General features: G+C 39.5%; 1 protein-coding gene across 1 annotated transcript; it reads left to right on the top strand.

Moving 5' to 3' along the window:
* Positions 1-554: 554 nt before the first annotated feature.
* Positions 555-11,811, top strand: LOC121639301 (transforming protein p54/c-ets-1-like). Its single transcript, XM_041984464.1, has 7 exons — positions 555-573; positions 1,396-1,515; positions 1,589-1,792; positions 2,479-2,676; positions 5,194-5,421; positions 5,515-5,633; positions 11,596-11,811. The coding sequence occupies exons 1-7, from the start codon at positions 555-557 to the stop codon at positions 11,809-11,811; spliced, it is 1,104 nt and encodes a 367-aa protein (XP_041840398.1).
* The last annotated feature ends 583 nt before the right edge of the window (positions 11,812-12,394 follow it).

Below are 12,394 nucleotides of genomic sequence, written 5' to 3'. Positions count from 1 at the left end.
AGTAAGAACAAACAAATGGGCTAAATGAGTCTAGAAACAGTCTATAATATTCTATATTTTCTATCAGTCTTTACGATTTGCAGAACAAACGTGTGTGTGTGTTAAATTAAGAGATCTGATTTTGGTATGGGTCTTCTATAAGAAAAGCCCACAAGATGGCAGAAGTGTCATTTTCCTGCCTCACAAACAAGACTCTGCATGAACCTTCCAGCAGTTCGGAGCTGAATCAGGAAGTTACTAATTAATCAAAACTTTTAGCTCAGGAAGATCCTGAGTCTTTAATAATCTGAATGAAAATAAATGAGCAGTGAACGAAGTGGATGGTCGATATTATGCATCTTTTTCAACTTCAACACCTGTCCAAAGTAAATCCTAATATGATGCTGTATCCATGGAAACGTGAGGCCCTGAGCTCCATCTCCTCCGCCACACCCACATGTCAGTGATTGACAGGTGTCCATCACAGCTGTCTCCTCCTTCATCATATTAAAGGCTCAGTCCGCCCTGTGTGATCTGCGTTTACTCCACCTGATCCCCAGTTCAGCAGCTTTGATATGGACGGCGACGCTTACGGTGAGTCTCCTCTTTAATTTCACAGAAAATTCAAAATTTAAAGTCGTTATAGTTTACTGAACAGTCTCCTTAGACGCCGTGAAAAAATATATAGCAAATATTGGAGATTTAATAATGTATGTAATGTAAATCATAACTTTTCTCTCAAACTGCAGTTGAAACTTAAAAAACGATTAAAATAAAGTTTTTTTTCACAAGCAGATTTATCATGAAATGATTTAAATGAAGAGATTTGTTTTATAAACTGATGGTGTTTTTATGATTTTTAATGAGCCCCTTGTTCCAGAAAGTTCCCTTATAGTGCAATAAACACACCACCTGAAGTAAAACAGAGCATGAAGCAGTTTGTGCAGAAAATGAGACAAACAAGCAAAAAAATATTCATTTATAGTTAATATTTAATAATAATATTTAATAATAGTTACCCAAATTTCCCTGAGGGTTCTCCGAAGGGATTGATAAAGTATTTCTATTCTATTCTATATAACCCAGAGACGTGGAACTTTTAATCCAATTTATATTATATATATTACTGTACTAGTGGGAGGAGTTACAACTTTATCAAATATTAAAACCCCTTATGTTTAATTCAGCTGGATGGAAATAACAACACCGCATGTAAACATGCAAAAGCTAAATATTTTTAAATACCAGGATCTGATGTTAAAATGAAATCTTTAGGTATTTTATGCTGAACAGGCTCATCAGGACTGTTTCTGGAGAGTTCAACCAAAAAACATAAAATATGGACATGAATGATATTGTAGTTCTTTAAAATGTGTCCAGATTGTTTGCTAAGATGAAATTCAACTTGTATCCCAGAGCTGGACTTCCTGGAGGTCCCACCTCTCACTCCGACCAGTAAGGAGGTCCTGAGTCAGGCTGTGAAGGCCAGTTTTGCTGGCTTTGCCCAGGAGATCGTCAGCCATCACCTTCCACACGGTACAGCCAGAACTGCTTCACTACTTACATACATGAAGACCTCTTTATTCACGCATGAACTCTACATGTGTAGATCCTAGCTTGTGGTCTGAGTGGGAGGTGAACCACTGGTTGGACTGGTGCCAGTCTGAGTTTGGTCTGCACTGTCTGGACTCAGACCTGAGGGGTCTGCAGGGGAGAGAACTCTGCAGTCTGGACAGAGAAGCTTTCCTTGGCCTGATGTCGGACTGCGCTGCAGGAGAGATCCTGTGGGAGCATCTGGAGTCTATGAGGAGAGGTAAAATAACACAAACCCACTCAAGTCAGTCACCATGAAAGTTGATGATAGTCTCAGACGGCTTCAGAGGACCAGATCAGCTCAGTTCTGCCTAAACTCTAAATATATAACAGATCATGTAAATAGATGAAAAATAGCAACTTCCAGATGTTTCCTATGAGATGAAATGAAGTGAAACGAACTTGGGAGATTAAACCATGGGGCATTCATTAAAAATGTTATTTTATTTATTTTTATTTTTCAAATCAATTAATTTAATTACCTATTTTTATATTTAATTCCCCTGAGGGATTTTTTTTAAATAAATGATGACTATGATATACTGAGTAATATTCCCAGCTGTGATGTTTTCTTGCTGTGCAGGTTAAATGTTGCTCAGGACTGTTCAGCTTCAGTCCTCCCTGAGCCTGTCCTCAGGGAAGAAAAGAAAAAGCTTTGTTAATTCTAACTGATAAAGTTCCTTGATGAAAATAAAAAGTGTTCTCCACCGGTGAAGCAGGGCTCAGGTTTTGTGTTAAGTTATTTAAAATGTTCATAAAGACAAAAACCTTGAAGTCTGAGGTAAAACCTTTAGTCTTAGTTTCAGAAAAGTTTAAATTGCAACAAGAACTGAGTTAAAAAGTACTTTAAATAAATCATCATCCCAAAAAAATCCAGATTTTCCTTCTGGTTGTTTGTTTTTACAGAGAACTTCTTAGAGCTTGTTCAGGAGCACTCAGACAAACATGGTTTCCAGACTGAGTTTCATGCCTCTGAGAACACCACCCTCCACCCCCTGCAGCCCGCCGCTCTGCAGCATGAAGGTTTCTATCTGCTGCCAACACAGGATGCCCGAGGGAACACTGCCTCTGCTTTTCTGATGCCGGAAACTAACAGGAACCAAGGTGACACGCCCATTTTTAGGCTGCTCAACGTTGTGCTACACAACCACCAGCTCAACATTTACAGTTTCAATCGATCAGCAGCGTTTCATGTGTCCTGTCTCATGATGTCTCGCTTCTCTTCAAAAAAGGAAGGAGCATCTCTGGTCCTCGAAGACCACAGTCCTGCAGGTTTTGGATGTTTTCCTGCTCCAGTGCACTGGGTTCAAATCAAATGGATGGCATGGGCATCGCTAGGGGGCCTGGAACCACCATAAATGTTCTTAAGTCCCCCTAAAAACCATCATGATTTAATTTATTTATTATTGGTAGTGGTGTTAGGGATCACTTGAAGTGTGTGGAACAGAGTGAAGTTTATCAGCTGAGTTCCAAGCAGCCAAATCTGATGCTCTTATTACGATTTTATTCCCACCTTCCACTCCGACTGCACCTGCAGCTGCAGGTAACACCATGAGTCGGTGATTTAAATGGAAATATGGGGAGTTTTTTTTTTTAAAGATGAAAGTAGTCACTAACTCCAGCTAGTTAACAGCAAAAACGTTTTCATTTTATGAGGGAAAGGATTAAAAGCAACCAGGCCTGACTCAGAAAAACAGATTTTCAGCAGGTTCCTGCTTTGCTCAATCACGACACATCTAGAAAGACAGATCTATCACACGGTCTTACAGAGGGAGAAAGCCGCGGTTGGAGAACACTGTGGGGCCACATCAGTGGTCACAGCCTTAACTGTGACTGGTTTAAACGGTCCTGGTGATGTTCAAATCCTGATGTGGAATGTCGTTCCAGGCTTTGGTCAGCACATAAAAGAAAAATCTTTGTCCATAACAATTACTAAAAAGTGGCAGAAATCCATTTGCTGCTGATCTGGTTAAATGATCCTGGGTTAAGTTCAGGCACTGAGGCAGCTAGCACTGCAGATGGGCCTCTATTGAGCAGATGGAGATACAGTTTAGTCCCACAGCTCAGTACAAATCTTCCTGTTTTACAAATACAACACTTGCTAGATCTCTTTAGTTAAAATCTAAACATGCTGCTGAGTTCTGTTATTGTTTGGTCAGCTCTGAGACCAGTTTGTTCTCTAGCTCCTCATCTCCTGAGGGATTAGCCCCCCTGTCTTTAAATCCTAGAGACATTTCTGTTCAACAGCTTGTTTTCAAGTTCTAAACAATGACCCATTCATTGTGTTGCACCCGTGCAATGACAATAAAGTTTCATTCATTCATTCATCTAAAACCTGCAGTACTACCCTCGAGGACTGACAATGCCCGTCCCTGGTTTAGAAGGAGGTAGGAGGGGTGGTGGAAGTGCAACACATAATTTTTAACATTGTCAACAATAGTTTTACATTTTATTATTCTTGTCCTCTTTCTCTCTCAGATGGTTAGGGGTAAAATCAGGATGCATATTAAAAGTTTACTCATTTTTATATGCATAGTAGGCCCTCATCATGTCATGGGGATGGATGTCATCCCCATGTCTCAAGATTTACCACGGATTGTGACAGTCCAACGTTACCACACGTGGACAAAGTTTTTGGAGTGACTGGAGACTATGAAGGGGTTCTGGTTTTAAACTAAAGGGTTAATCAGATCATAATGAAGTGGTAAATGGTCTGTATTTATATAGCACTTTTCTGTACCTGGAATGATACCCACAGCGCTTTACATTATACATCACATTCACCCATTCAGACACATTCACACAATGATGGTTAAAGCTGCCATGCAAGGCTCTCAACCACGACCCATCAGGAGCAATTTGGGGTTCAGTGTCTTGCTCAGGGACACCTAATCATGAGCTTGACAGGCTGAGGATTGAACAGGCAACCCTCAGGCAACAAGACGACCACTCTACCCACTGAGCCACACCGCCCCATTTCATAAATAAGTTTTTGAAACAAAAATAATTTCTGTAACAACTAATAGGAGCCATAAAGGAAAGAAATGTGTGTATTTTAAAGGTTGTGTAAATAACCCATCAGCCAACCAACCAACCAATGACCCAACAAACTAACTAACCAACCAACATACTGACTGACCTACTGTCCAACCAAGTAACCAGCCCATCAGCAATTCAACCAAATAATCATCCAACCAACCAATCAGACTTTATTTGTAAAGCACTTTTCATACAAACTGTTGCACAAATTGCCTCAAAGCAGAGGTCTTTAACAGGGGTTCTGTGACCCCTGAGGGGTCCACAGACATACTGCAGGGGGGTCGTTAACTAACGGATGGACGGATGGACGGACAGATGGATGGATGGATGGATGGATGGATGGATTTATGTGGTCCTGAATAAGCAGCTGTAAGGTAGCATGAGAACAGAGGGGGACCGAGGACTGAGCCCTGTGGTACACCACAAGTGAGCTGAGCCACTTAAAATTGTTCAGTGATGGAAGAAGTTCTATTAAAAATATTTGCTAAAATGCTAGTACCTTTTTGATTAACATTTGCAGTGTAAAACATCTGTCCTGATTTATTTGCCTAATTTCGTGTTTCTTCTGTTGCATGCTTCAAGAAACATATTCGGAAACAAATACTGCTCACAGCCATGGAGACTCTGACATTGTGGGCTCTCTGTCTTGGACTACTCCACTTCATGACATAGAGCCGGTAATGGAAGAGAGTATTTGTGATGATGCCTTTACCTTACCGCAGAAACACCAGAGCTTCAAGGAATATGTAGGAAATAAAACATATTTGGGTAAAGCTGTGATACCGGCCGCCATCCTCGCTGGTTACACCGGTTAGTATAAGTTGTGGTAATTTAGATTTACAGCCACAGATACATTTCAGATTAATAAAGGAGATTTTCATGTGCTTTATTATCTTTTATTAGGTAGTGGTCCCATTCAGCTGTGGCAGTTTCTACTTGAGCTCCTGACAGACCGAAGCTGTCAGTCATGTATAAGCTGGACAGGAGATGGATGGGAATTCATGCTAACGGACCCTGATGAGGTACATAATGTGGTGTGAGTTAAACTCATTATTACACTTTGTGAAGTGATGCTCTTGTATCTCTTGTATGTTACACTCAGAGGCGGTCCTGACTAGTTTTGCGCCCTGGGCGAACCACCCATCAGCGCCCCCCACAACTAACCAACATCCGACCCAACCACAAACCCTGCCAACGTACAAACACAAGGATAATATTATATTTTTTAATTTTTATTTATTTATTATTAATAGTGCTGGGCACGTTAACGCGTTAATCGCTCGTTAACGCAACGCTTAATTAACGCAACGCTTAATTAACGCAACGCTTAATTAACGCCGTTAATTTTTTTAATCGCGCGTTTAAAAAAAATAATTTTTTTTTTGCTGGCCGCTGGCTTTGATGACAGAAACATGGCGTCCATGTCTCCCTTCCCTGCTGCAGCGGTGCGTCTGACGTGATCAGGAGAGAGTGGGTTTATTAAAATAAAGAGATGTTTTCTGTCTGGAACAGGAAGAGGAAAAAAAAGAACCGACTTTTCTCTTTGTCAAAATACATGCAGATGGACAGAACATCGTAATTTTTGGACGGAAAACTTTTTTATTACTATTTTTTTAAATATGCGGTTTCAATTTATGCAAGACAGCAAAGGTAAGACATGCTTTCTGACTTTTATAAATGTGAAGCATAAATCGGGTCTTCTTCTACCTCTGGTTCGGTGAATCTTGGTCATAGCGACATGAAACTTCCAGCTGTGGAATATGTGAGATGTGAGCTTTCAGTAGAGGAGTCGTTTGTTCGTGTTCATGCCGTGGGGTGGACACGGGGAGACATAATTTGTGTTTACATATTTTTCGGACTTTGTGTAGCTGCTCTTTAAATAATTTGTTGTCCTAACTGTGTTTGTTGGTGATAGAAATGGTTTTACTGAGCTGGTAGCTGAGATTCTGGACTTTCTGTGGATACCACACATGTTTATAGTTACATCTACAGACCTGACGTTACACCCGGAAACGAGATGTTAACCCCTTAACTCCCGGTAGCAGAGGCTGAAAATTAAAGTTTAGAGAAATTTTAGGCCAGAAGTCTGGATAATGAAACACTGAAGGTGCATGGATGAAAGTTATTGTGCATATTGTGAATATTTCTGTCTCCTCACCATCTAGAAGCTGTGAGATTCTCATCCTGCTTTCTGTCTGTTCACCTGATGCTGATATTCATCACATATTGTTCCTTCTGTGTTTAGAAGGAAGCAGCTTCACAGCTTTAAATTCATCCTGCTGACTTTTTACCTTTTAGTTAGTAAATCCTGAACATTTTATCCTTCTTTGTCATAAATATTTGATTTTATAAATATATATGAAGACATATTTTATCTGAAAATTGCTGCTAAACCTGTTTATGTGTTTAGTGCAGGGGTCTGCAACCTTTCCAATCCAAAGAGACATTTTTCCCTCAGCCAGCTAAATAAAACTACTTTAGAGACGCAAATGTTATGAGACTTTTCAAAAAGGCAAGTTAATATATATTTTTAATGAAGATAAAAAAAAAGAGGATAGACAGACTTTCTGCTAAGGAATGTAGATATTTGTGGAAAATGATGTAAAAGAATGAAAAAAATGTCCATGGTTTCCAACTTAATGACAAGAAAGATAGATTTAAAAAAATATTTTAACCAAGTATTTAGAGGCATTGTGGAAGGTCCAGAGAGACACTTGCAGCTCCAGAGTTGCAGGTTGGAGACCCCTGATGTCGTGTTTATAAACCAAAACTTACTGCATTTTCTTTTTATAGCTGTAGGCCTTTTTTTTAAAGGAAAGAGACATTTTGCGTGTAACTGAGGGATCTAAGCATAGCATTTTTATGATACACACTCAAGTTTTACCATATAAGGTTCTCCGTCCTACAGATTGGATTCACACACAAACATGTCTTCTATGCGCACGAACATCCTATATGCAAACTCTATGATTGGAGGATACAGGACTGAGGAATTTTCTTTGTTTAAACCATAAATAAGACAGAACAACACATCAGGTCTTTAGGTCTTCGTTCTGGTTTTGGGACCTCCAGATTTTTCTGCAGAAATCTGTTTTGATGTCTGAACTTTTGTAATAAACTTCTTTTTATTATTCAAGTCAGCGTCCAGAGACATTTTTGCCTGAGGTTCAACTTTTCCACATCTCCTTATCAAGATACATCATAACGATGCAATTAATCGTGATTAATCGCAGCATGTCATGCGATTAATCGCTATTAAAAATTTTAATCGTTGCCCAGCACTAATTATTAAATACAAAAGTTAACAAGAATAAATAAAACAATGAGAAAGATAAATTAAATAGTTTGTAAACACCAATGTAAATTGCACAAATCCTTCATCACACAAATACAAATGAATAAAATAAAATAAATAAAAAATAGTAATAATAATTAACATAATATGAATTCAGTGCTTAGACTGTAGCACTCAACCTGGGTCTTTCACCCTATTTACACCTGGCACGCACATACACACACACACACACACCTGACAAGTCCTGCAAAGATGTGGCTGCAGAGGTAGATGGCTCCTCCTCATCAGACTCAGGGAGCATCTCAAAGGCCTGTGTGGCTGCAGAGGGAGGTGGCGCTTCATTTTTGCTAGCGGGAGCTGCTCCAAAATATTTCAGAAATGCCCCTGAATTTACAATAAAGATACAATATGTACGTTAGATCACACTTAACATGCATCAGTTACCCAATTAAAATAAACCATAATAATGCACAAATTATTATCATTTGTTAACATCCTATTAACTAAGCATAACACACTACAAATTATAAAAAAAAACTATCATATAAAACTTACAAAATGTCATGTCAATGTACATTGACATGAATGTTATATTAGGTTTTTAAGTTAGCATAGACCCACTTATAGCATTAAAAATTCCACAGTCAGGACATACTATTGTTTACCAACTTCCCAGACTAATAGGCCCATGTGAACTTGCACTTGTTGTTTTACAAACACAAACTAGCCTATTGGTGAAATTTACTGCATGACTTCATGCCTCAAATTTTAATAGTTTGTTAAGTAAAGCTAAAAACCAAATACAGTCGTCTTCTGTGGCTAAGTAGCAACATATCAGCAAGAGGATAAATAGTATATAGGCTTCTGTTTCATTACATGCACAATTAATGTCACTCATAGACCTGCATACCTTTATCTTTTGAGCGTTTCTCCTCTTCTTTTCCTTCTCTTTCTGTGTACCTGATGGTTTCTTTGGTCTTTTGTCCGTGATACACCCTTGACTCAACGTAACATCATCACCTTTTCCGTTGTCAAACACCCAGAGGATCAGGCCCCTCCTTGCTTTTCCTCTGAGAGTGAGACTCAACCTGCTCACAACCTGTAGTATATTGAAAATTAAAATTAGTAATTTGGTTTGAATACAAGTGTGAGTATACTTGTAGTGATACATATTTTATATGTTGTTCTGGAGTTAACCAAGAGAGGGCGAACTCGCTCTCTTGTTACTGTATTATCACTCTGATTAGAGAGGAAAATAAGTTGAAGTTGTAAGCCTCATGTGCTTGTGTAACATGTGCACCGAGCTTCAGTAAAATGTTAACTAACTTCGAGGTGTTGTGCAGAGTTATTGCGGCCACTATGCAACACAACCTCTGCAGTTGATCCCTCACCCGTCTCCCCCCTGGATTTTCTTCTAACAGACACACAACCTCTATACATGACTCTCAGCAGCAAGTTGACACTATAGTAGGGGCGCCCCAGCGCCCATTAACTTGACGTGGAAATGAGCCGTATTAGTCTAGAAAACTGGCGATTTTTTTTTTTTTTTTTTTTGAGGGCGCTCATGCGCCCCCAAATAGAATGCGCCCTGGGCGGTCGCCCACCTTGCCCATAGCAAAAACACTGATGACATTAAGCTGTTTCATAGCCCATATCAAGGCAACTCAATCACATTTTCCCATGGGCCACATTGTCAGAAGGCTTTGGCCAGTGGGCCGCACATTTCGCTTGACTATTACACGTATACTGGATGTACAATTAACACAAAGAGCCAACACATTTTCAAAATTTTTATTTAAATCACATGAAATCCCATAAACATTACCTGCAGACTTTTAGTACAAATAAGGCCTTGTCCACACATAACCGGGTTTTTGTAAAACAGAATATCCGTATAGTTAAAAAAAAAAAAAAATCTACACCACTTTGTTTTCTAAAAAAAAATCCATCTACACCTATCCACATAACCGCGTTGTTAAGCACATTCATAAGCATGCTAAACCTTTAGGTGGCAGTAGCGAATAAAACATGCCTTGGACGTATAATGGTTAGGTGGGGGACAATAACTGTCCTTAATCTCGTCTTTCACCTGTGGTTGTCTATGTGGAGCAGTATTTGAGCTTGTAAAAACAAACAAACACAAAGTGCCTGGAGAATGGATAAGGCCAACACAGTTTTGAGGACATCCATGCTGTTCCAAACAAAGGTCGCACGTGCGACATCAGAGTATTTTTGTCGTAGATAGTGACGTTCCCAAACCTAAAACCCCGGTTGTATATGACCACAAGAAGATGTGCAAACAAAGTATTCACAAATCTTCACTTTGGTCTGAGGTTTTTAAAAGAATAGTTTTTAATGACATAAATCTCCGTTTTCATGTGGATGACAGGCCAAATCGTAGAAAAATATCTTTGTTTTGTGAGATACCCTGCTACGTGTGGACAAGGCATAAGAAAAGTAAACATTACTAGTTTATGGTTTATAAAACTTTCTATAACTATCAATATTTTTAGTGATAAAGCTCTCTGAGACAAATCAAAACCACACACAGGACATTTTTGTGCTTAAATGCAAAAGCTGACAAAACTGAGGGAGGTTTCTTCAGAGTTCCTCATGGAGTCATAAAAAACAGAAGAGTGATCCAAGGATTTCATAAAAGATGTAGAGAAAAGTGGCTTACGAGTCAAAGGTTAAAAGTTTGTAAATCACTTTCCTCCAGCTAGTTCAGGTCCTTCTCTCTTAGCTTCTGCTATGTTGTGGCTAAATTAAAGATCATGGAGAGACAAAAGCTGTAGCTGCTTTCATGTTTTACTCATCAAGAGTGTGGTTGCTAAGCAAAAAGCAAACAGAATGTTTACATTATACATCACATTCACCCATTCACACACTGATGGTGGAAGCTGCCATGCAAGGCGCTAACCACGACCCATCAGGAGCAATTTGGGGTTCGGTGCCTTGCTCAGGGACACCTCGACAGGCTGAGGATCGAACCGGCAACCCTCAGGCTAAAAGACAACCAATCTACCCACTGAGCAACCAGACAAACAAACAACCATCCAACCAATAATCCAACCGACCACCCGACCGACCAACTGATCTTTCTGATGAAGACAATGTAGACTGGACTCCTGTGAAGAATCTAGACCATGATGTGGTAAAACAGCCAAAAACACAGCAATATAAAACCACTAAAATTCTTACTTCCAGGGGTACAAACTGCTGGATTTGTCATGAAGGGTCTTTGTGTCATATCTGATACAAGCTGTTTCTGAGACCTTTTGCATCACTTAATGATAAAAACTTTCCTCAAAACATTGTTAAACACAATCTGTTAATTGTCTTCTGCCCCCTGGTGGACAGCTTTTGCACTACAACAATTTTGACATATCACGTGGTAATAAACAGTAAATATACAAAAGTACTCATTAATTTATTAATTAATCAATTTTTTTACATTTTGTGAAAGGGCAAAATAAAGACTTCTGACTAAAAAACAAATAGAATTTTCTCCAATGTTTTTTTGGGTTGGGCTTTTAAGTGTTACTGGTTAAAGGAGCTGCTTTCACACGTGAAGTTGGGCTTTGTTACCACGTGATCTTAAATTATTCTAAACAGAATTCTATCACTTTTGATCCATGATGTGTTTTTGTCATTACTTCAGAGGTTTGTCTGGTTTGTTGTGTTTCCAGGTGGCTCTGCTGTGGGGAAGGAGGAAGAATAAACCCAAGATGAACTATGAGAAGCTGAGTCGCGGCCTACGCTACTACTACGACAAGAACATCATCCGCAAGACAGCAGGCAAACGCTATGTCTACCGCTTTGTCTGCAACCTGCAAGGCCTGCTGGGATACGAGCCCGGGGAGCTGCATGCCATGCTGGACGTCAGTAACAAATGTCAAGCATGAGAACGAGTGGAGTCAACGACAGGAACAATGTCAGACGAGATGCTCAGATTCATCTTTTAGAATATAAACACCATAATTACTCTTAAGGCTCAGTTATGCTCCATTACGTATGTATTTATGTCCGTTTCAAACGTTTCCTTCCATGCTTCCAACAAGCCCGACACTCACACAGACTTTCTTCAAAAGCTCCCGCCATCTCTACAGTTGTCCTCATCTTCTTCTTCCTCCTATTCTTCTTCTTCTTCTCTGGTTTGACCTTTTCTCTGGTTGCATGTCACCCATCCTAACCAACACTGCTTCTGTGGTTTCTGGTGGTTTTGCTTCGTTTGCTGTGTAAAGCAGTGGATCTGGAAGGCCCCCAAAAACGGATCAAATTCCATGATGGACAAAAGGGTTCGTTCGTCTGCTCATCTGTCTTCTGAGATGAGAGTAATTGGACCTTTAGATGGAAGAAGTGTAGAAACAAGGCCATTAAATGTCCCTCTGACAGACCTAAAGTAATATATAGAGCCAGCATAAACATACAACACCAGATCTTAATTTAACAAGTTTTTCCTAAGTCCGACTCATGCATGTGATGTGT

This window comes from Melanotaenia boesemani, chromosome 5 (genome assembly GCF_017639745.1).
Source record: "Melanotaenia boesemani isolate fMelBoe1 chromosome 5, fMelBoe1.pri, whole genome shotgun sequence".
Taxonomy (NCBI): domain Eukaryota; kingdom Metazoa; phylum Chordata; class Actinopteri; order Atheriniformes; family Melanotaeniidae; genus Melanotaenia; species Melanotaenia boesemani.
This window is presented reverse-complemented; position numbering and strand designations above follow the sequence as displayed.